Source organism: Aspergillus ruber (assembly GCF_000600275.1).
Source record: "Aspergillus ruber CBS 135680 unplaced genomic scaffold scaffold00009, whole genome shotgun sequence".
Lineage (NCBI taxonomy): Eukaryota > Fungi > Ascomycota > Eurotiomycetes > Eurotiales > Aspergillaceae > Aspergillus > Aspergillus ruber.
Window position 1 is genome coordinate 428,424 of NW_024467305.1, and position 23,182 is coordinate 451,605.

General features: G+C 49.2%; 9 protein-coding genes across 9 annotated transcripts; 4 read left to right on the plus strand and 5 right to left on the minus strand.

The window, feature by feature from the left end:
• Positions 1-93: 93 nt before the first annotated feature.
• EURHEDRAFT_514630 (SUI1 family translation initiation factor) lies at positions 94-2,370 on the minus strand (the record flags this gene model as incomplete). The annotated part of the gene is made up of 9 exons (XM_040786285.1): positions 94-242; positions 304-396; positions 498-572; positions 1,720-1,740; positions 1,800-1,897; positions 2,041-2,057; positions 2,116-2,147; positions 2,220-2,270; positions 2,334-2,370. The coding sequence occupies 9 exons, from the start codon at positions 2,368-2,370 to the stop codon at positions 94-96; spliced, it is 573 nt and encodes a 190-aa protein (XP_040639905.1).
• A 1,032-nt stretch (positions 2,371-3,402) lies between these two features.
• On the plus strand, positions 3,403-8,521 carry EURHEDRAFT_401864 (mediator of RNA polymerase II transcription subunit 12; the record flags this gene model as incomplete). The annotated part of the gene is made up of 5 exons (XM_040780111.1): positions 3,403-4,018; positions 4,088-5,879; positions 5,933-6,803; positions 6,913-7,437; positions 7,496-8,521. 5 exons carry the CDS (start codon positions 3,403-3,405, stop codon positions 8,519-8,521), a joined length of 4,830 nt encoding a protein of 1,609 aa, XP_040639906.1.
• A 271-nt stretch (positions 8,522-8,792) lies between these two features.
• Positions 8,793-11,249, minus strand: EURHEDRAFT_366610 (uncharacterized protein). Its single transcript, XM_040778503.1, has 5 exons — positions 10,465-11,249; positions 10,278-10,410; positions 10,133-10,223; positions 9,902-10,074; positions 8,793-9,843 (listed from the first exon to the last, which is right to left on the minus strand). Exons 1-5 carry the CDS (start codon positions 10,896-10,898, stop codon positions 9,064-9,066), a joined length of 1,611 nt encoding a protein of 536 aa, XP_040639907.1. The 5' UTR covers positions 10,899-11,249; the 3' UTR covers positions 8,793-9,063.
• Positions 11,250-12,118: 869 nt separating this feature from the next.
• On the plus strand, positions 12,119-13,369 carry EURHEDRAFT_554518 (CIA30 family protein; the record flags this gene model as incomplete). Its single annotated transcript, XM_040787587.1, has 3 exons — positions 12,119-12,206; positions 12,269-12,502; positions 12,566-13,369. The coding sequence occupies 3 exons, from the start codon at positions 12,119-12,121 to the stop codon at positions 13,279-13,281; spliced, it is 1,038 nt and encodes a 345-aa protein (XP_040639908.1). The 3' UTR covers positions 13,282-13,369.
• An 83-nt stretch (positions 13,370-13,452) lies between these two features.
• EURHEDRAFT_453931 (phosphoribosylaminoimidazolesuccinocarboxamide synthase) lies at positions 13,453-14,481 on the minus strand (the record flags this gene model as incomplete). The annotated part of the gene is made up of 3 exons (XM_040784166.1): positions 13,453-13,829; positions 13,894-14,269; positions 14,302-14,481. The coding sequence occupies 3 exons, from the start codon at positions 14,479-14,481 to the stop codon at positions 13,453-13,455; spliced, it is 933 nt and encodes a 310-aa protein (XP_040639909.1).
• A 148-nt stretch (positions 14,482-14,629) lies between these two features.
• Positions 14,630-17,909, plus strand: EURHEDRAFT_476740 (putative anaphase-promoting complex subunit Apc5). Its single transcript, XM_040785426.1, has 7 exons — positions 14,630-15,564; positions 15,616-15,709; positions 15,759-16,170; positions 16,217-16,340; positions 16,389-16,495; positions 16,547-16,683; positions 16,742-17,909. Exons 1-7 carry the CDS (start codon positions 14,844-14,846, stop codon positions 17,460-17,462), a joined length of 2,316 nt encoding a protein of 771 aa, XP_040639910.1. The 5' UTR covers positions 14,630-14,843; the 3' UTR covers positions 17,463-17,909.
• On the minus strand, positions 17,805-18,734 carry EURHEDRAFT_411375 (cytochrome c oxidase subunit VIa). Its single transcript, XM_040781603.1, has 5 exons — positions 18,458-18,734; positions 18,363-18,387; positions 18,114-18,273; positions 18,048-18,055; positions 17,805-17,909 (listed from the first exon to the last, which is right to left on the minus strand). Exons 1-5 carry the CDS (start codon positions 18,624-18,626, stop codon positions 17,864-17,866), a joined length of 408 nt encoding a protein of 135 aa, XP_040639911.1. The 5' UTR covers positions 18,627-18,734; the 3' UTR covers positions 17,805-17,863.
• A 104-nt stretch (positions 18,735-18,838) lies between these two features.
• EURHEDRAFT_411377 (DNA-(apurinic or apyrimidinic site) lyase APN2) lies at positions 18,839-21,538 on the plus strand. The gene is made up of 6 exons (XM_040781604.1): positions 18,839-18,994; positions 19,045-19,057; positions 19,116-19,161; positions 19,207-19,339; positions 19,395-20,104; positions 20,160-21,538. The coding sequence occupies exons 1-6, from the start codon at positions 18,967-18,969 to the stop codon at positions 21,081-21,083; spliced, it is 1,854 nt and encodes a 617-aa protein (XP_040639912.1). The 5' UTR covers positions 18,839-18,966; the 3' UTR covers positions 21,084-21,538.
• A 229-nt stretch (positions 21,539-21,767) lies between these two features.
• EURHEDRAFT_401871 (HMG-box domain-containing protein) lies at positions 21,768-22,958 on the minus strand (the record flags this gene model as incomplete). Its single annotated transcript, XM_040780112.1, has 3 exons — positions 21,768-22,378; positions 22,428-22,720; positions 22,780-22,958. 3 exons carry the CDS (start codon positions 22,956-22,958, stop codon positions 21,768-21,770), a joined length of 1,083 nt encoding a protein of 360 aa, XP_040639913.1.
• Positions 22,959-23,182: the final 224 nt, after the last annotated feature.

A 23,182-nucleotide genomic window follows, 5' to 3' on the forward strand; every position in this document is an offset into this window, starting at 1 on the left:
AGGTGGTGGAAGGACAAAGATCGAGCCTCCTATCCCATTCTCAACGCGACATAGATCCGGGAGAAGGGACCGGAACGGGGCGCAACGACTGATCTAGAACCCATGGACCTTGATGGTCTTGGCGTCAAGCTCAAGACCTTCCTTCTTGTCGGTCAAGAACTCCTGAACATCTTTCCGCTGGTCTCCCTGCAACTGAATCACATCGCCCATCTCAGTGTCGGAGACGATGGTGCCATTGCAAGCTGGATGCATATTAACCTCACGTTTGTGGCACAGTAGGGCCGGGGGTTGTTTGTAACTTACCGAACTTCTTTTTGATCACCTTCAAGATCTTCTTCTGATCGAATTTCTTGGGAAGACCCTGGACCGTAGTCAAGGTCTTACGACCATTGCGCTCTGTAAAGGAATAACTCGTCAGTCAAGTGTTCCGATCAGACAAGAGGTGATGGCGGTCGCATGAGGGCGATAGCAAAGTGAGAGGGGGATTTAAAACATACGTTGAATCCGTATATGGATATAATTTTGAGACTGCTTGGTCTCGCCGGTATCTTCGTCAGCTTCGGCGAAGGGGTCTAAAGAAACATGTCAGCCTTGTGATCAATCTACCCCGCCAGTGAGAAAATGCCGCGCAGATCCAAATGGGAACAATGCCGACAAGAACCCCCCACGTGTCCTGATAGCCACACACATGGACGACCATCCACACATTGCGAGTACCCACGATAGGGTGACGTCCAAGTTGTTCTCGATCGGCCAAGACCAGGTACCCCGTGGAGGTGGACAACACCCCGGATCAGGAAAAAGGAGGGGAGTGGCGAATCGACTTACCGAAGGTCTTGAGGTTTTCGATGGACATAAACTCGGCCTTTCGCGGTAAACGGCCCTTAAAAGCGGTATAGGTAGAGTGGAGCGGGAGGGGAGATTAAGATCTCTTTGTAGTAGGAAAAGCTAGAGCGATCGGAGGCTCGAAATATGGAGTCGAGATGGGTTGTAGTGGGATGAAGACGAAGTGTTGAAGAGAGAAGGAAGAACAGAAGAGCCTTTTGAGGGGCGCTCTGGCATTTAGCGTCCCTTGGTTAGGCAGGCGGTAAGTCGAAATGACTCAGCCATCTTGCCATCTTCGATCCAGATCTGACAATCCGAAAACAGAAAAGGAACGAATGCGAATGCCCCGTGGCACCTCTATACCTATGGATCGCGTTCTATGTGGTTCTGTGCAATGCGATTATTGGTCCTACGTGCTTATTGTCCGGGGTTGAGTCCATCTGACTCATCCATTGATTCAAGGGTGTCACTGGTTGAGGGATGTGGCCAACGATCCGCCACTGAATATTCCATTACAACGCCCATGGATATAGTAATTATACAGCACCACAGTATCAACCGTGGCGAGAAGGGAATTAGGTAGACATAGAAACAGAGGGCAGCAAAACTGCAATGCGCCCAGCTTGGAGAACCTCTTGAAATCCGTACATGCTTCCGGCCCGATACCGTGTTGCAATTGTTATATTGCCGTTTCCTCGCCGAGAAGCACCTATCCTTGTATTATTATGACTCATAGCAGGGGTATTCAAAGGCAAATGACCTTAAGAAGCCGATGGTGCAGGAGTGGCGCCGGCGTTTTGATTCTGCGGAGGGAGAAACATAGGGAAATATGTCTGCGGGTAGCTGTTTAGAAGACGCTGGAATTAGGTGTCAACGGAAGGGATGATTAGGGACGTACCACGACCAAGGCCATAACTAAAAGTAGAAAACAGTGTCAGTCTACGAATGTCCGAAGATTGGGCTGGGTAACGTACAGGACATGAATACGGACATATATGCCGGAGTGGACGAAGTGCTCTTTTGGTCTTCAGTCTCACCGAGCCAGTTCTGGAGTGAGAAAACAAAAGAAACCCTGTGTCTGATTAGGACGTTGAGTCGCAGTTGAGTTATTATCAGCAGGACAGCTTACCATCCGATCATCCTGTATGCAACCGCATCATTATAAGCAACCCCGTCCTAACAAAGAATAACAACAGTATTGTGAACATTTCTCACCTGTTCCGGGTGAACATCTAACGGAATCCGACATCAGTATAAACCCTCTGGAGCTCCGGATAACAGCCAACTCACCGCAGCCATGGGCATGGTGCTCGACATTGCGCCTATAACCAAGCCATTAATACTGTCCTCCACGATATTTTACCATAACATCCGTTGACATAGGAGTTCCATACCGGACACATCGGCATCGTTCTTGCTTGTCGGGGGTTCGATATAGGGGATCGCTGGACGAGATTCAATGTCAGCAACTGTGACTGAGATATGAAGCCAAATAAAACACTGCTTACCAAGATCCAGCCTCCGCATGTCCTTTTTAGCCGCCATTTTTGTATTGTTGGAGATGATTGAGTCTAAACGCACACGGCTCAGTTGTTGCGACGGAGCGATAAGGAAACAGATGGCAATTGGCGATGCCAAGGCTGAAGCAGTAAGTCTGGCGGTCGGCAAACATTCCGCATTGATGTGCAGCATATATACTAGCATTCGACCAGTTGTACTCCGTATATCGGAACAGATAATAATCATTGCTGCAAGAATTGATAGAAAACGGCATACATATGATATATCAAATTGATATGCTATCAGGCATGTTGGCATTACTCAGTCGAGTTCTATTACTCCGTACAGCTGTACGGCTTTATTCTACTCCGTATGTTCCAGACTCGAGATCATCTTCTGGGCACACATCAGGCACTACTATGTATGGCATTTATACACAAGTCAGGTGTATGGCCAATGCAATGCATGGATAGTGTCAGCCCACGGCATCATGCCACCGGAGGCATAACAGAGCATACCCGGCGGCAGGAATCATGCGAGAGTTACCGGGGAATCCCACTGGCTGGCAACTCTCTTATGGCCTGATAAAGAAGTGTGATAGCACCATAAACCCTGAATATAGCGTAGATATAAATAAAAAGTACATCCTGGGAACATATACCCCCGTAGGAATGCCAACCCTTAGCGCTTATCGAGGTGATCTCCGGCACCAAAATCGGGAAAAACGAAACCAACCCAAGTGCTACAGAGACCTCCCCTACATTTCATTATCATTGCTAGCCCGTTGAGTTAGTTGCATATTTCCCTGTTGTGTATCCCGCACTATTTCCGCTGTTTCCCCGACCTGTTTTTATTCGGCGATTGTGACTGTCGCCATTTACCGGCCGAGTTCACGATAAGCCTGTCTTTCAGCTATCCGCCTCCCTTTTTCCCACTGAGTCGAGTTACTGTCTTTTATATCACAATCTGAACCTACGGAACCTCATCGATGACTTGACGTTTCTACCGGTCTATTTTCATCCCTCATCCTCAAATGATCCGAATTTCCGGCGCTTGGGTACACACCATGAACCTGAGATGATCCCTCTTTCTTCCGCCGGCGCCCAACCCCGGGGTCATCATCCCCTGCGCGCCGTCAATACTGCCTCCGGACAGCCGAATACCTTTCAGACCCTCGCCCAATCTGATGCGAATCTGCCGACGCCCGTGGCCCAGGCGCAATTCAGACAACACCCGACTGTCATCGACTTGACCAGCGGCGAAGATGCGCAAGAGAGGGAACCACCCGCGAAGCGACCACGACTAGATATACCCACTGGGACGTCCAGTGGGACTGCCAGTCCGGTGCCTGGTGTTGGTGGTATTGGTGGGGGAGATTTGAGAACTGCTCCGGGAGGTCCTACAACCCCGAGGCCACCCTCGACGACCTCGTGGCGTGGCAGGCCGGTCTGGTCGTTCCAGTCCTTGGTATCCGAGACACCAGGTGTGGGAGATGTCTATGGGGACAATGCGGCAGCACTTGCGCAGAGTGGGAAACCGGCGTCGCCGCCTCCTTTACCTACTCCCCCATGGCGATTTGCTCCTCAAAGACCCTCGAGTAGTAGGTCGAGAGATAGCTCGCCCGTGAAAGCGGTACAAACCACGCCATATCGGATTGAAACTCCTCCTGTAGCTCCAGCGTTGAAAGGCGAGAGTGAGTGTCCCTGCTGTTATCTAAAACTGACCAAAGAATACGCGTCTAACTGAAAGTTACTTTCTCCAGAAGTTGCGGACTTCTCGCCATGGACCGGACACCACCCAGAAGACATTCTCAACGAACAAACAGCGAAGCAAGGGTATTACGATCGCACCCAAGTCTCGCAAAATGAGTCGAACACCGCACGTCCGTCATTGTATGCCCAGTTGAAGCATCGCTCCGGATTGCAAATGCTGTCGTCGGTCTTCGCCTCCGCCTTCGAGAAGAGACAGGGCCACAACACCGTTGCTACTTCCTCGACCTTTAAGCCTCCCCCTCGAGTCACCCTGACGGATAATAAGCGTGAGAGTTGGCTCCGCGATTTGGCAAATCCAGCCGTTCCATTGCGTCGGCTGAGTCGCACCATACCTCATGGCATCAGGGGCAAGGTACTTCTCGACCAGTGCTTGGGCAAATGGGTGCCTGTGGCGCGAGCAGTATGGCTGGCAAAGTGTGTTGGTGCCAACGAAATCCGCGCATTCAAACGGAAAGGCACCAGTGGCCCATTGGCAGTTGGTTTGGAAGCCAAATGGGTTCGGGATTGGACTGTAAATGTGCAGCAGTTTCTCGAAACAATCATTGCTGCTTGTGGAACGGCAGACTGGAAAATGAAGATGACTTATGCAGTTAGCCTGACTGCTCGCCTGTTTCATGAGAACCTGCTGGACCACGACCACTACACCGGGTGGTTTTTGTCATGCCTCGAAGCGGCACCTCTCAAAACCCTGCCGGTGTGGCTTCTAATGCTGGGTATATATTGGGGTAGTATAATGCGATATAGGAAACGCGGGCGCCGACTAGCAGAGCTGCTACTTGCAAAACTGACTCACATCAGCAAATCCGAACACGCTGGAGCCCTCAAGCCGCTTATAGACCGTCTGTCTCTCTACGTCAAAAGGCTCATCCGTGAGCATACCTCTTCAGCTATACTTCCAACCTCTTGGGCTACTTATCGAGATCTTGTTTCTTCGTCTTTGAATCTGGACGATAAGGTGGACAGGGCGATTTTTCAAAACATCGCAGAACGCAATGTACGAGTACAACGGCCCATGCCCTGCCAAAGCGCCGCGCACCGTTCAGGACAACAGCAGCAACAATACATCATCCGCTTATTCGATTCTATACGTACTGCGCACGATATATCTTCAGTCTCTGTTGCCTGTCTAGACACCTTTGAAGACAGAGCTACACTTATACACAAGTTGTTGGAATGGACTGCCACTCCTTTCCGCCATGGCCTTCGTCGTGTATATATTGCTGTTCGCCTCCTACGGAAATGGAAGATGGCCGGTATCGACGTGGATTCTCATATCCTTGGTTTTCTCAGTGACAGCCCTAAGGCCAACGAAAATATGGACATGGTCTACCACGCAATCTCGGAGCTGGTCAGATCCCAGACGTTCTCTGTCGGTCGATATCTCCAGTGGCTTATGGCCAAGGGTGTGTCAAGGGATTCTCTATCAGATCATAACGTGAGTTATCCACTCAGTTTGCCCCGGTCTCACCCGCTCACAGAAAGGCAGATTATCCCAGGCGGCATCGGACTCCTATCGCAGCTTCCAGTGAGCCATCTGCCAGAGCATGTACGCAACCTACGTGATACTTTGTTGGTACGCGTTGGAATCGCTTCATCCGAGGAGGCTACGGTCATTTCTCAAGTCAAAAACTCTATCGCCACACGCCTTCCAAGAGTTTTTGGCGGTTACGAGGCCGATTGTACTTTTGAGCCTGCTTACCAAAGTTTGACGTGGGCAGTCAAGTCTGAAATTGGACAATGGGTCCGTCGTGCAGTTGCTCAGCACTGCCGGGACCCGACCAGGTAAGTCCCGTCTTATCTAGTTGCGTGTGTGTCACTAATTCTAATACTGTTAGGTCGGTATCCGGCGTGCCGTTCCTCACCGATTTGAAAGTGTCTTCCCTGACTCCTGACGAGTTCTACGAAATTCGTGGCCTCCTCGAGAGCTTTGGTGACATTTCCATGCTTGCAGATGTAGTCAAACAGGCCGCCAGCAGTGACGACAACACTGTTTTGGCCTCTGCTGCTGATACTGTCAATTACCACTGTGGTTCATTTAATGTTATTGGTGCTGCAACGGATCTTTTTCGGAGGCTTGTCGATGCATATTCGCTTCTCAAGCGACTTGGAACGGCAGACCTAGATTTGATCTATTCGCTCATCGAACTCGGTCTCCAGCTCCCCAATGAGTACAACACGGTTGCCATCCTTCGTCAAGATCTTTCTCGGATCGAGAACAGGTCTGCCCAAGCAGCACCATCACCACTTTCAGACCATATACCGGACACAGTCACTGAAACCGACCCTTCATTCCTTGAGAAGCTGGATCGGTTTCTGTCGTCAGGGGGTGGCATGGACGAGCAAACGATGGATGCTATATTCGATGCACTTACCAAGGTCCTCGACAAGGGCGATGGGCAAACGAAGTTGTCGGCCAATGACGCCTGCAGGTATCTTGCCCATTTGAGGCCCTTCCATCCGAAGCATTTCGATACCAGACTGGTCCGTTGGGTCTGCGGGGCTCTGAAAATGTCTGACCGGACCGAGTTTTTCAAGAGTCTTTCTCCACTTATCGGAGTGGGCTGCGTGACTATACAGGCTTTTTTGTCTCTGGTGAAGAAGCTTTTGCAGGTAAAGCCGACCTCTGTTCCTAACGTGGATGAACTGCAAATGGATCTCTTTGAGCTCCTTGCTCCTCCCGCAAGGCAGGATGGATGTCGTGATTTGGTATGTTCTCAACAATTTAGCTTTTTTTTTTTTTTTTTTTTTTTTTTTTTTTTTTTTTTTTTTTTTTTTTTAATTTTTAATTTTTTTAATCTAACTGGTCACCGTTTAGGTAACATATCGATTCTACCTGGCACAACATGAGTTTCGGACTAAACACTTGGAAGAGACGCTCGAAGTCATCCGTGGTGCTGTAGCTTCGATTGGACAAAATGAAGGACTATCGTCCGACCCAACACGGAATCACTTGGAGACAAGCATGGCCATCTTGCTCTGTGATCTGCTTACGAACGAGCCTGGCAATGCAGCTCAACAGTCGATGTTAAAGCTTACTGATCAGCAACCAGCATTTCTGGTCGCTCTGCAAAATGCGCTCGATCGCCTTCTTGGTCTCGACTCATCAGGTCAAGCTGAGAACAATCTGTCCGAGGCTGAGAGGGTGATTAGCATGACTAGCGACTTCTCACTTCCGTTCTGTCAGCTGAAACTCCAGATGCTTTTCAATGCAGCGTCTGGGGAAGAGGTCAAGAATGGAGTCGTGGATGTCATGTTCAAGATGGCAGTGGGAGATTCTCGTTCGAAGAGGTCCAATTGGGTTGGTCTAGTCGCCTTGATGAACCAGGATGCTGTACGACAGGTATGAATTATTGCAATCCACGTTTCTTACATTTGGACCAATCTTCTAATTTTAGCAGATTCGAGAACGCGCTGAGAAGGAGTTCTTGTCGGTTCCGATGCTGCCGCTGGAAGCTTCAGCGGACGAGGACGGGTTGTCTTCTGTCAACTACACAAACGCAGTTGAGACTGCAAAGATCTACTTGATGATCATCGAAGAACTGGCATACAGTGTTCCGGAATCTGGTGTACCGTCAATCGCCCCCATTCTTGTCGAAAAAATGGATCTTCTGCTCAACAAATTCGTGATCATGCAAACCAATTTCACGAATTTCGCCGAGAACAAGAACGATACCAATGGAGAGGGTCAACTGAACAAAGCCCGTTCGGATTTCGAACGAGGTCTTGCGTTCTGGTTCTCTGTCCTTCTGAGGATGGTTGTTATCCACCGGTCTGCATTCACGTCGTCTACCAGACCAACCAGCCTGCAGGAACAAACCCGCATCCTAATCTCAATCTTCTCCGTTGCACTCGCGCGCTTCCCGAACAGTCTTCTGCGCCTCTTCCCAACAGCTGATTACTTCCCACACCCCCACCAGCCCGGAGACTACCGGCCATGCCCCGGTATTCTTCTCCAGACGCACGCGTTAGACGTCGCAGCCTCACTAATCGACACCTTCCCCGACGAAGCGCGCCATCACTGCGCACGCTTCCTCAAGGAGAAATGCCCTCCTTTCGCGCAGTTCCAGAACGACTCGCGCTTCCTCTATCTCCTCGGTCCGCTACCTGGCTATGGCGCTGGTGCAAACACTGCACAACCAGTATCACTACCTTCACCCGCTGCCTCAGGCTCAACTCCAACGCCGTCACAAGCACAACCCCCCGCCGCAGCTGCGGCACCATCGCCAAGTCTATCTGCGGGATTGCCCTCAGCTGAAGGACCAAACTGCATATCGAACAGTCTCCGTCTCCAATACCGTGGACGGATTGTTGGTACATACCATATTCGTCCATGGGAGTTACTGGAAGATGCTGCCCCACTGGCGGGCGTGAATGATACCGCGATCAGCCTGCGGTATTTCGATGCCAGGCGCATTAGGGCTTGAATTATCTACATGATATATGAACGGATATTTGCATATCAGCCATGATGGGTGTTATTTTTTTTTTTTTTTTTTATTATGTGTTTTTGTAAATGGGTTTTCTTTTTTCTGTTTGATTGCATTATTTGTATTTATTGTTTCTTATCTTGATACCATATGCATATGTATGTTGCATTGTCTGTCTCTTTTGTTGCTTGCATACTTTTATATATACTGAGACGTCTAGAGTCTTTGCTACCTTCACCTTCTCAATAGTGCTCACTGAGCTTCTCTAATTATTATGGTCGCTTCAAGGCATAGAGATTCGATATCATGAAATTTTCGTAGCAGCACCATCGACGAATCTGAGGCTGTCGGCAAAGTCATGGCTATTACCACAAATTTTGAACCTGCTAAAGGACAACAGAAATAAGGTCTTGAATGATACTTGATTCTCTCTTGTTTTCTATTATATAAGCAACCAACCATACTAGTTTTCTAAACTTGTATGCTGATACATCACATAACACCCACGCACACGCATACCATAGATCATTCAAAAGACCTCAAAATATAAAAGGAAATCCTTGTCCCACAACGAGGGGCCAATTATTCTCGTCCTTTTTTTCATTTCCTGCTTCTTTCTCTTTCTTCTCTTTCTCCTTTTCCTCGGTGCTTTCCTCAGGGACGGTCTCTTCATCAATGGCAGTCTTCTTATCAGCCTGTTCCGCCTCCATCTTCTTCTCTTCCTTCTCGGGGGAAGAAGGCGGGGTCAGTTCATTCCCACTCGCAGGTTGAGTGTATTGAGAGACGGTGGGTTGCGCTTGCGCAGACTGGGAGCCGAGATCTTGGGAAGCCGTCGCAGCATAATGCTCCTCAGACCAGGGTGCTGGCGGGAAGAACATCTCAGGGTGGAGGGTCTGAGTGTGTGTATTTAGGTTGGGTGCTTCAGCAATGTGGTGGGGTGGCTCAGGGTAGCAGGGTGGCTCGGACCAGTGCGGAGGGTACCAGGATCCCTGAGCATAAGGAGGGTAGGTTCCCTGGCCGTAGGACCACTGATAATGTTGAGGAAGTTGCTCCTGAGGATAGGTCCAATTGGTGTAATTGGGGAAAGGAGGGAAAGTAAGGAAAGGAGGGGAAAGAGGGGGCACCTGGGCATAAGGTCCCGTGGGATAAGCTCCAGATCCCTGAGTATAGGGTACCTGAGTGTAGGGGGGCGGCGCCGGCGCCGGAGGGTAGTAGGAGGGCTGGGACTGCGAGTACTGTGGCAGCAGAGGGGAAGGAGGATAAATTGGCCTTATTCCGTGATCCGCTTTGAGATAAATGTCGGGATTATTTTGGAAATGCTGTAAAAAAGTGTTAGTGTTGGGACTTCGTCTTAGGGTATGGTGCAAGATCACTTACCCTCATTGCATCCTGGTAATCTCCCACAAAGGAGAAGACGACTTTGCTGACAGTAATGCCACTTGTAGTGCACTCTGTGGTACAATAATCAAGGGCTCCCCGTCCTAGCAAAGCTTCGCGTACAGCATCTAGGGTAATGGAATTTCCATTGCAATAGCCCATGATGCCAGTTCCTGTGAAATATACGTTAGCTCTTTGGGATCAGAAGCATCTGGACTAAGCTTAACTTACTTATCGCTTTGCTCACTTCAACACGCAGCAGGCGGCCATGGAGCTGCATAGTATTATGCCATGTCAAGGCAGTTTCGGCATGTTCGGATTTCTATTCCTAGTTAGCAAGGATAATGAGACATGATTAAGAGACTCCACAACTTGCCTCAAACTGAACAAAAGCAGAAGGAAGTTCTTTTTTCCTATCCACATTGGTCTTAACGTAGCATGGCCCAATTGTAGAGAACTTTTTCTCCAGTTCCTTGCCTTGCTGCTCAAGAGGCACTCTGGTCGAAAGACTGGTTAGGGTTAGCGTTGTTATATTGGAAGCGTAACTGGAATCGAATACTTACTTTCCAACAAAGACACAAGCTGCAGGAGGGAACAGGCCCTGAGCATTGCTAGCCGTAGGGGCGCAGTTCTTCCTGTCACGACGGATTGGCCTATTGACTGGGCTGTTGTGGCCGCCACTTCTGTGGCTGTTATTAGAACTGTGGCTGGGACTAGGGCTAGCGTTGGCACTGGTGCTTTTTGGGCTGTTAAAGCCGTCACAAGTGCTAGTGCCATTGCCGTTGCTGCTGGCGTTAGGATCGTTGTTGAAATTGCCGTTTCCGTTTCCGTTGGCGTTGGCGTTGGCGATGATACTTCCATACTCGTTGGCAGTGCCGTTGAGACTGCCATTGCCATTTCCATTGGCGTTCATGTTGCTGTTATCTTTGCCATTGATGTGGCTGTTGGCTTTTGTATTGATGATGAAAGGTGCAACTGCGGGATCAAAAGAAGGCATGATAGGTTTTAAATGCTAACGAAGCGAGTAGCAAGTAGACCAATAAGCAAGTAGATAAAGAATGCTGCACGATCGAGAATAAGTAGAGTGAGATGGATGGTGAAAGCAAGAACAGAACAGAAGATAGGCGGATATTTCTACCCTTTCAGTAGGCAACAAACGTAGGCATCCTCTATATTTAATCGGAGGCTATATAGCTTTATCATGACGATTCCAACGGACTAAGTATGGTTCCTGGACAGGTGACAGGACTATGAGCGGAAGCCTGAACCAGACAAACCCTTCTATCGGGCCCCGAAAGAGAATAAAATTAGCAAAAAAGAAGGCAGTCTCGTGACAAGGAGGCAGCCAGCCAGTCCTAAGGCAAATTTTAAGCCTGACTGTAAGAATTTTCTTCGGAGCCTCAAAACAGAAAATGATGACGATAATGAGAGTCAAGACCGCCAGGCTGACACTGACACCTTGAGTCACAGATATCTTCAAGCCTTGAGATGAGTAGTTCTGTAGAGGAGTCGTATATTTTGAAACAAACGCTTGTTAATCAAACGAAGTTGGCAGTTGTAAGAGCACTGTTGCTGTCCATTGGCAAGGCCTTCAATTGAGGCGATACAGCATGTCGATGAAGCTGAGTGACAACCCTAAGGCAGCGATGTTTCAGCATCTAACGAAGCGAGGATGCTGGAAGGCTCTTCTCTGACGATAGATGGGATTGTTTAGCCGACAAATCAACATTTCGGGGCTGGTAGTATCGTTTTTGAGCCCTCTTCATGTCATTGTCGACATTTCGTCTACCCGGATAAAGAATTATCTTCAAGTTATCCTCACTAAGCACATCGTTCTGACCGAAGGTGGAAATCCCTTTCTAGGAACATATAGAACCCCAATGATTCGGAGCCAGGGACGAGATGCAATCCCCTGAAGTGAGCAGTGTCAGTTAACCTAAAGCACGCTGACAGATACGACGACTTACTTGACAACCAAGAGCAGACCATCCATCATGTGTTTGACTGAGTCTTCGCGGTGGCGATAGACACTTTCCCCTCGAAGTCGGAATTATCGATCTTATCATCGGCTGATCGTCGATCAATTAATGCATCGGGTTTAGCGCCAACCGTCGGAGGGACATCATCCTGCAGCTCTCGGCTTCCTCTCCTCTCCGTTCTTCATCCTCCTTTCTTGTCACCTCCACACACTCGCCCTGGGAATTGTGAGCTCTCAAAATGTTTCCTACAGCCAGATGCATGGCTGCGAAGCCGGCCGGCTTCTTCAAGCGCAGCGCAGACGAGCTCAGTCGCCTCTCAAAAATCGGTGCGTCCTGGCTTCCATTCCCTGCGCCCTGCATCCGCTAACACTGTTGGTCCATTATACAGCTTGGAACACCGAAGGCCTTCATACTCCTACGAAGCCGTATACGATGCTTGATTTCGAAGATGAGGCGTCGGTCGCGGGATGCAAGACAATGGCCGACCGTGCCGTCGGAGGATTCAGCACAGCGAGCTTGGACTATGTACCGGAAGACTCTACCTCGAACACACCTGGTCATGCGAGATTCCATGGGAGTATTTCGACAAAACTTCCTAACAACTGGAGGGTGGAGCGGACAGGTATGGATTTTTGGTCGGTGGCCGATAGCGGGGGTGGGAATTGACAATGTCGTAATTGAACAGGATACGCTGCGTTTCGGAACAGAGACCGAGGACTTTGGCTTTTTGGTAGATTGTACTGGGATGTTGACCCATACGCCTACCTGGCCCTCCGTGTCAAGTCCGATGGTCGACGCTATACCGTGAACATCCAAACCGACTCGATCGTCGAGACCGATATCCACCAACACCGATTGTACACGCGACACCACCGCGTTCAGAGCCGTCCTCCCTCTGACGAGCATCTGTCACCACACACGTCAGCTGAGGCATCAGAATCAGCTGAGATTGCTGAATCTAAGTACCCCGAGGGCATCCCTCCGTCACTGTCGGACATCCCGCCCGAGTCGACCGTCATGTCTTCCGCTTCAGCCACCACTTCCGGCTCGACAGGGTGGGAAACCATCCTCCTGCCGTTTAACGCTTTCGTTCGCACAAATCATGGCTTTGTCATGGAGCCACAGACCTCCCTGCTCCGTCAACGGGTGAAGAGTATTGGAATTGGTCTCACGGATCGAGTCGAAGGGCCGTTCGACCTACGGATTCATCGCATGTGGGCCACGAATGGCATTGGCGAGCAAGAAGCGGAAGAAGACAGACTGATTTGCGGCGCAGATGCACTGCCTGTCGACGAGGGTGTGCGGTCTGGTTGGACGGACAAGGGTGGTGTAGAAGAACAACAGCAGGAGAGGCCAAAAGTGAAAGGTCTTAAGGGACTCCGTTCGGAGTGGGACCAGTAAGGACATGTCATTACGAATAAAATTGTATTATAATTTACCTTTTTTGGGGATTGACAGAGAAAGTACTGTTGTACAACATTTCTTCTTGTAGGCCTAGGGTTCGTATCTCTGGTTTATTATAAACATCCAGCTCAAGATATATAGAACGGCGCAGTGTTCCTGACGCCTAATCTAGTTACCGCCAGTGATCTTCTCCCACGCCTCCTTGTACTTCTCGCTAGTCTTCTGTGCAACCTCCTCGCTCATCCGAACACCCTCCTTGCCTTTCAATCCCTCCTGGACAAGCCAGTCTCGCAAGTACTGCTTGTCAAAGCTCGACTGACCACAGCCAATCTTGTAAGAATCCTTGGGCCAGAAGCGGGACGAGTCGGGAGTCAGAACTTCATCTGCCAGCACGATTTCGTTGGTCTCCAGGTCTAATCCGAATTCGAACTTCGTGTCTGCGATAATGACGCCGCGTTCAAGTGCGTAGGCATGGGCGGCCTTGTAGAGTTGAATGGAGAGGGAGGCGATTGCGGAGGCGTAGGGTTCGCCGATGATGTTAACGGCTGTAGTAAATACAGTCAGCGAGGACGGGGATGGTGGCCTGGAGTTACTCATGGGGCTGTGTACCTTGGTCTGGGTGAATGTTCTCATCATGCTCACCCTGCTCAGCCTTGGTGCTGGGGGTGTAGATAGGTCCATCGGGGAAGGACTCGCTCTCCTGCAACCCGGGAGCAATCTTGATACCATGCACAGTACCCGACTTTTGGTATTCCTTCCACGCAGAACCAGTAATGTATCCACGAACAATAGCCTCGATAGGGAGAATCTTCAGCTTGCGCACCTGCATGCTCCGGTTTTGGAGCACCGGCCGCAACGACTCGGGGATTTGCGGCGGGAGATCGAGAGTAAGGAAATGCGTGCGCAACGAGGGAATGGCCTCAGTCAGGGTCTTGAACCACGTTTGTGTGCAGAGAGTCAGGAGGACACCTTTGTTCGGGACACCCTGTTATACCCTTTCCGTTAGCCATCGTCAACATTGATTGCTGGTGAGAAGGGAAGACTCGCATTCTCCATAATCACATCGTAGGCGGAGATGCGATCAGTCGCAATGAAGAGAAGGGTCTTTTCGTCAACTTCGTACAAGTCGCGGACCTTACCCCGGGCGACGAGAGGCAATGCACCCTGGAGGTCTGTGTTGGTGAACGCTTCTGTCATGATTCCGGATTTTGCGATTGATTGAGGGGTTGATTGGAAGTCCGATGTAGGAGAATCGATAAGATTTTTGGCGGGGCATCAATTGACGCCTCAGGCATTAACACGTTCCTCACATGCCAAACGCCGTGCTTGTTTCTATCCAGTCGATCAAAGACAGCGTTCAACAAGATAACACATTTTCAAAGGCTTGCGCTTCTGAGTTGCATTGACATGATCCATTGTATTATTTGAAAATAATAACGCCATTGAAGCGGTGCTCTCGACGCGATTTGGTTACATCACGCGACGGAAGCTTCATAGTGTCGAGCTTGCCCTTGTTCAACACCATAAGCTGAAACGGAGATGCCAATACTATAACCAAGATGAGCCGCTATCTCACTCCATCCAAAGTTGCACTACTGTGCCTCATCTCCATCTACACAGATGGAGTGGTCCCGAACTCCTCCGCCATCCATGTCCTCTCTTTCCTGGTATCGTGTCTATTCCCCATAGAAGACACGGGAATCTCCACGTCAAAGAAATGGGAAACAGACGCCACAGTCTCAATCTCAGATTTAGAGAAGATCCTTTCCGCGCAACCATCCTCTGTCCCGGGACGTTCGGTATGGGATCTGTTCCTCAGGAAGATCTGGTCCCTCGATTCCTGCGATGCACTCGAGGTCTTCTTCGCGGGTATCTCCAAAATGCTAGTCAAGACCCGTGAAGAGCAGATACGTGATAGAGACAATGGCCTTGCTCCTGAACCTGAAATGGGCCCTATGCGACTTTCGAGGAACTCGCCTCTGGGCACGTTTGTGAGAAGAGCTCAGCTTGAATTCACGAGACTTCAGTTTCATGACTCGGTTAAGCTATGGAAAGGCTTTGTTAAGTATCGTTTGCCGACATACCGCGTTTGGGCGAAGAAGAATCCGTCGAGCGAACAGGCTTCTATCGATATGAATCTTCTTGAGCTCCAACTGGATGAAAATAGTTATCTTGCTCAGGTTGTGTACGGTAATATGGATGATGACACGGAATATGAAAGGAACGTTAGCACTAGAGATGTGGAGCGTTTATTGGAGTTTCAGATTGGCGAGTTGCAGAGTATGTTGTTCTTCTCTATTCTGATGCAAAATTGCTTCTAACAACGTGCAGGACTGGGCGGAAGAGTTCCGGACGAGATGAAAGCGCAATTAGAACGCATCCTATCATCAGGAGTGACACTTCCCAACTTGACCCACTATCTCAAGTAAGTTTCCAATTCGTGCCTCGTACCTGAACAGAAGCTAACAGCCTAGATTCCTCGATGCCTGGAGAGCAGGAGACTATCCATCATCATTCGACAACCTCCATCGTTACTTCGACTATACCATGCACAGCCGTGACCGGAGCGCGTACCAATATGCGCTGCTTAACCTGGCTATCCTTCAAGCTGACTTCGGTTGTCATGGAGAAGCGGTTTCTGCTATGCAGGAGGCTGTTTCCATTGCACGAGAATCCCACGACGTGAACTGCCTGAACTTCTGCATGAGTTGGCTGTATCATTTTGGCAAAGCATTCCCGGAGCAGATGAAGGATGTCCAGAATACGGGTATGCTTGGTAATGAGAAAGAAGGGCTTGCGTTCTTGAAGGCCAAGGCCAAGGAAACTGAGATGTGGAGTTTATTGAGCACTACGTTGTTGAGTGAAGCTAAACTCGAGATGCAAAACGTGAGTTTGCCGTGCATTGGGAAGGTCAAAGTTCTAACGATAATAGGGAGAGAGCCTTGCTTCGGCTATCGAGAATATGGTCCGAGCATCGCATTTGAATGTCACCAAGAACCATGTGAGCTCCATGGGGCCGCAACTACTTCTGCAAACTGCACTTTATGCGCGGATAGGTACGAAATACTGAGGACGATGCTATTTTCATTGCTAATTATCCACAGGGGTTACACATCTCTCATGGCTGAGCAGTGAAATCTTCCGAGAATGTTATGCGAATAATGCACCATTCGAAGACTACCTCAGAAGCACCTTTCGAAATTGTCAGCTGGTAGGTCATTAGTTGTTGCCCTTTGAAAGTCAATCTACTGACAATACACAGCTAGCCCAACAGGGCCGGTATCGTGACGTGTCGGCTTTGATGAAACAAATCGCACCCGAGAAACTACGCTCGCTCAAAGCAAACCAACAATGGACTTGTTTCTCAGGAATTTTACAATTACAGCGCCAAATCTACCGGTAAATATACTACCGCTTCCACCAAAGCACATACACACACAACTAACAACCCCCCTAGCGACGACAAAGTAGCAGCCGACCACCTCGTTACCCAACTCCAATCCATCCACCTCCCCGACAGCGATATTTCCCCTCTAATCTCCTTTCTCACTATTGAACACCAAATCCGCCAAGGCAATTATAGCCAAGCCCTTGAAACCGTCGAAAAGGCCGCCCAAACAATGCACCAAGACAACTTCGACATCCACTTCCAAGTCAAACTCCTTTGCCTGAAAGCCCGCATCCTCGAGAAAACCGATCAGCCACAGCGCGGCTTCTCGCTGGCCATGCGGGCAGCAAGTATCGCGCACGGCTCGCGACTCCTCCCGGGTCTCTGGGAAGCTATCTGCGTGCTGGGAGGGGTTTTGCTGAGTCTGAGCGAGTTCGAGGCTGTTTCTGAACTTGTCGAGAGTATTATGCCGCGGGTTCTGGAGACGGATGATTGTGATCTTGCGGCAAGGGCTTATTCGCTGCTTGTGGATGCAAATATGGGCATTGCGGGGGTTATGTGGAGTCAAGGGCAGGGGAATACACCTGCGCGGAAGGAGTTTGTGAACCGCGCACTGGGGTATATTGATTTTGTGTATGATCAGTACGAGGAGATTGAGGATATACAGGGGCAGTGTGAGATGATGGCGAAGAAGGCTACGGTTATGCATCTTACGGGGGATTTGGTGCTAGCTAATGATTATGCGGCGAAGTATTTAGATCTGAGGAAGCAGTGTGCTATTGAAGTCTAGATTATATGATGATCTTGTCCCAAGTATCATGATATCCTCTTGTTTATTGGTTTCAATGTCTGCAAAACGGACGAATGCCTGAGCTCGAATTACTAATGCTGACCGGGACTTCTTAATCATATGATCCAATTTGACATCCATGGAATGCGCCGGCTCATATAAACAGAATCAGAATTGATGTATGATTGTTCGAACCGATATGAAGAGTAAAATTCTAGTAACAAAAGAAAACTGTAGATTAACAGTGTTGCTAATTCCTCTTCAATTCGTAATGAAAGCCTCCCATGCTCAATTCTGGCTACATTCTCCTGGAATCTTTTTCGATAAATATACATGTATCCTTCTGTCTAGATCCGAGATTCGAGAAGGCTGCCACTGGATGCGCTCATGTTGGGAATAATTTAAGTGGGCTTGTCCTTGTTGTGGTAGTTGACGCTCGAGTTCCAGCTGTAGAACCGTTAGTAAACACTCATTTACCCAGAGTAGCGCGTCAAATCGTATGATATTGCCGTTGCAAATGTCACAAATGACAAACCAATTGCGGCAGAGATATCCGATATCGACCGAAAACCAAGGAAAACTTACAAGATAGTCTAAAGACAAGTCAGTCAGTAACAATAACCAAATTTCCGAGGATAAAAGAAAACCTACCTTGTCACCATCTCCGAAGGGGAAGTTCTTCACACGGATGTTCTGGTAAGGGTACTCGGTGCGCTCCTCAAGCGGGGTGTCGTGGGCCCAGTGCTCCCAGTGCTCCTCCCAGAGGTTGTAGGCGTTGATAGCGGCGAGAATCACGCACGGAGGGACGGCACTAACAGTCATAATCGTAAGTACGATGTCATCAACGGACGAACGGCAGGGTATTTCAATTGTTGCGATTCGGGTAACGGTTCAACATACTAGAGAGAGAGCTTCCTCCAGAGGTCTAAAACAAGCAAGAAAACATTAGCACGTGCACATTTCCCAAATCCACCAAATTAAATGTAAATACGCACCGCTAGTCTCAGCAGCGTGGTGCTTAACAGCAGCCCGTTCACGGTTGAATTCGTTGTCGACGGCCCAGGGGAAGTTGCCCTGGGTGCTGTTGGAGCGGCGCTGGCCGGCGGCACGCAGCTGCTGAGCAGCGCGCTGGGAGAAGCGGAAGACGTTGCGCTGGGGAAACATGGTGAAATCGACGCAGGCGTTGCGTTCTGTTTTGCGATATGACGGTGGGATGGGCGGACTTGCTCGGGCGGTTCGGGATTCCAGCACGAATTGTTGGCGACCGCTGGTTTTGGTTTAGTGTGCACTAGCCACGGGATAGCGTCAGCCACAGTACGATGTTAATCCGTCATCTAGTCACGTGTGGTCATGGGGGTTGTGGCGGGTGCTATCTCCTTGCGGAACTACATACTATGGACGCGTTTCGAGAGCACCATTGGTTGAAAGATTTAACATTGTAATATAGAAACAACACGTTTTATTTCTTATTTTTTTTTTCAAGGCGCGTTGGTTCGTGGCCGGGATGGGATTTCGCATCACAACATGGAACGGTAAGTGACTTTCTCCAACTGTTTAGATCTCGATAGCTAAATAAAGGTAGTTAATGGGATACGGTGCGTATTGAATCCATGGAGGCTCTTTTGATGCTTTGCTAAGCAGTCGAGTCTATAGAAACCCGTTCTCCTATGAGCCATGGAGAGGGAAGCGGTCATTCGAGGTATGCTCTGTACGGCTTCATCCAGAATCTCGATTGACAAAACAGGCGATGTTCGATACATTGGAGGCAGACATTGTCGTTTTTCAAGAGACCAAGATCCAGCGCAAAGATCTCCGAGATGACATGGTCTTAGTTCCCGGATGGGATTGTTATTTCAGTCTGCCCAGAGTGAAAAAGGGTATGCGCGACTGCTTATAGCTTGAATCTAATGTTTTAACCTTTCCTTTCTTCAGGCTACTCCGGAGTTGTCATCTACACTCGCAATGCCAAATGTGCGCCAGTACGCGCAGAAGAAGGCATTACTGGGGTTCTCTGTCCACCCAACACATCAACTCCATTTCGTGAACTCCCTGGAGAGCATCAGATTGGGGGTTATCCGACCTTAGAGCAGCTATATCAGTTTGAAATCGAACCAGCAGTCCTTGACTCAGAAGGCCGCTGCGTCATTCTCGAGTTTCCAGCATTCGTTCTAATCGGCACGTACTGTCCAGCAAATCGTGATGAAAGTCGCGATTCATTTCGTCAGAATTTCATCGAAGCATTGGACACTCGTGTTCGAAATCTGGTTGCCATGGGTAAGAGGGTATTAGTGACTGGAGATCTGAACATTTCCAGAGGAGAAATCGACTCAGCACACGCGGGAGAAGCAATCCGTAAGGGAGTCGCGACGGAGGACGAATTTGTGTCTGCTGGGGTAAGACGGATCTTTAATCAGCTGCTGTCTGATGGGAAAGTGATTGGCGAGCGGGACGAAGGACGAGAGAAGCCAGTTCTGTATGATATCTGCAGAGCGTATCATCCAGAGCGGAGGGGTATGTATACGTGTTGGGAACAAAGGCTCAACGCTCGACCAGGGAATTTCGGTGCGAGGATTGACTATGTCCTGTGTAGTCTTGATATGCAGGAATGGTTTTTTGATTCGAATATTCAAGAGGGTCTATTGGTAGGTTTTGATTTTATTCTGAAAACTAACGTTGGTAGATTGCTAATAACTGCAGGGATCTGACCATTGTCCGGTTTTTGCCACGTTTAAAGATTCAGTTACTATTGATGGGAGTTCCGTTAACATAATGGATGCCATGAATCCTCCTGGAATGTTCCAAAACGGCGAACGTCAGCAAGAATACTCAACCAAGTACCTCCTCCCTATATCCGGACGGTTGATACCGGAATTTGATAGAAGGAGAAACATCAAAGACATGTTTGCACGCAAGCCAGTGCAAAGGTCGAGTACTGTATCTACGACTCTAGAACGGACTACTTTGGTTCAGGAAAAGGAATCACAATCACCCGCAATATCGGATGAAAATAACACACCATCTGTCCAAGTTACGGAAGACACAAGGACCACCAAGGGCATTACTCGCAAGAGAAATGAGGAGAGTCAATCTACACCGACCGCCTCAATGAAGCGCACAAAATCGATGACTACACAAGCACCAGCTCCGTCAACGCCCGGGCAAAAGAGTCTTAAGGGCTTTTTCAAGCCGAAAAGTAGTCCCTCCAAGCCATCTGCCACACAGACCTCTGATAGCACAGCCAACGAACTACCGGAATCCCCCTCCAAGCGCAGCATTCCATCCTCAAGTCAACCCGAAGACACCCGACCCCCAACCAAACCCCAGGATCCATTCACCGATGAACACCCCTCCTCCGCATCCCAGGAAAGCGAAAGCGTAATCGACCCCATCGTTAGCAAAGAAGACTGGTCCAAACTGTTCAGCAAGAAACCGCCACCCACGTGTGATGGCCACGAGGAACCTTGTATCAGCCTCACGACAAAGAAACCGGGCGTGAACTGTGGGAGGGCATTCTGGATTTGTCAAAGGCCGCTAGGACCGAGTGGGAATAAAGAGAAGGGCACGCAATGGCGGTGTCCGACGTTTATCTGGGCTAGTGATTGGAATAGCACTGCGGAGTAATAGGGAATGAGGTGTTGTGTGACCTGGGGTATTTTTAGCCCTTTGTCTTCTAAAATGACACCCTTCTTGTCATACTGTGGCGCTAGAAAGTCTCAAAGTGGAGACCTTGTTTCCACTCTCGGAAATAGCAGCTCTTCTATTACCCGGGGTAGAGAAACGGGAATAAAGGAAACAAAGAGAGGTACATGACAAGCAGCTACACGAGATCTCGTTCTGCTTGTCCCTGTCAGCATGCTGGGCTCTGATAGGCGTTAGCCGCTGCAGGGTGAAGGAGTCCCTTCAAGTACATTATGCAATGCAACCTGTACAAGAATCCATCACCTGGGCACACTGGGGTTAAGTCGATCCTGGGCGTTTTCGAAGATCATGTCACATATGAGGTAGATTAAACGTTTTAAATTGTATGTTCAGACGGTTCCCGATGTAATCTACATATAGTGAAATCAAAAACCGCAACTCCCGAAAGTCAAAAAAATGCCACAACCAGAACAAAGGCCTCCGAAGCGATGGTAGTACAGAAACGATGATGGTAATACAAGGCTCGTGGCACGCGCCAAAGGGTAGGAGTAATACAAGAAAAAGAATGGGGTTAGGGAAGAAAAAAAAAGGGGGAGCCGAAAGAAGCAGTCGAAAGGAACCACGTTCCGCTACTCGAGACCAGCCCAAGTCAATATCGAATCAAAATCAGAAACAATCTGCGATATAGTCCGAGAACTCAAACGAATCCACCGCTGCCTGCTCCGTAGGATTCAGCGGTTGTAGGAACATATCTTGGTTCTGATTGTTTCGTAGTTGCTGTACCATGGCGTCGAAGCTGACCGTATCGAAGTTGAACTGCCCGTCTTGTAGATCGTTGGGACCGAAGAAAACGTTGAACCCGGAGAGATCGTGGTCCATGCCGTTTGCTACTTGCATTGCTGGTGTCGAAGCGGTGGATAACGTCGCGCCCGATGTCATTGACGTTGGTGATTCGGCTTGGGGGGTGTATCTTGTAGTTGTCCCTGCTCCCACGGCTCCCGATTCTGGTATTGATCCCAATCCCAATCCTATCCCAACATCGGCGTATGGCTTTGCTTTCGCGCTTGCTGCTGCAAGACCTGCTGCGGCGGCTGCTTTCGAATGTTTGGCGTATTGGCGTGATGATGCTCGACGTTTTCGCTCGCATGGTCGGCGCGGTGTATATTGGTAGTCAGGGTACTCTTCGGCATGTTTCTTCTTTAGGTCATCTGCCAGTGCCTTGTAATGTGCCCTGACTTCTTCCGGTTCTGCTTTCCACTGCTTCCCCAGCATGATGGCTGTTTTCGTTAGTCCAATCGCTTGAGAGTCGGTGGCCTTTTTACTTACAAATATCGTTATTCTGAAAGTCAGGGTACGCTTCTTTAATCTTTGGGTGATGGTGTTGGCGGTAAAGGATAAAGGCATTTGGGGGCCGTGGAACTTTTGCAGTTTTTGAAGATACTGAGGGCTTCTCCCGCTGATTTGTCGACGAACCGATTGGAGCCTTCTTTGGCAATTTTACCAGTGTGTCGTGAGATGCGACAGATACCGTAGATCCCGAAAATGTAGGGGTGCGCATAAGACGGAAAGCATTTATCGACTCATCAATGAAGCCAACAACGGGAGCACCAAGAAGTGCACTGCAATCATACGTTAGCTTGCAAATCTACTGAGAAAGCCTTAGCCCGGGGATATTAACCTGAGACGAGATTTTATCTTGTCGACATTATCTTGGCCGATCATGTCTCGCACATTGGTTGGAAGAAGCACCTCGTTGTTTGTATATTTCAAGTGGCACAAAGCGTCCTTCCAGAGCAGCTCTGTGACTGTGTCTGACGATTTGGTTGTTGGATTCGTAGTGCGAGGTACCGTAGCCATTTTGCCGTTGTATAACGAAATGTAGATCTCGAAGCGAACGGTCAGCTCAAGGTCGCTTTCTCAACAGATTGAGGCCTTGGAAAGTCGAATGAACACAAACAGGCACTTCAAAGATGACTTCGATAGAGAACATGTCTGAGAAGAAGTCCAGAATAGTGAAGAGACAGCGCAAACGTTGCCTCCGACCCCCGAGGGGTGGTTGGCGCATTTCTTTGTTTATAAGT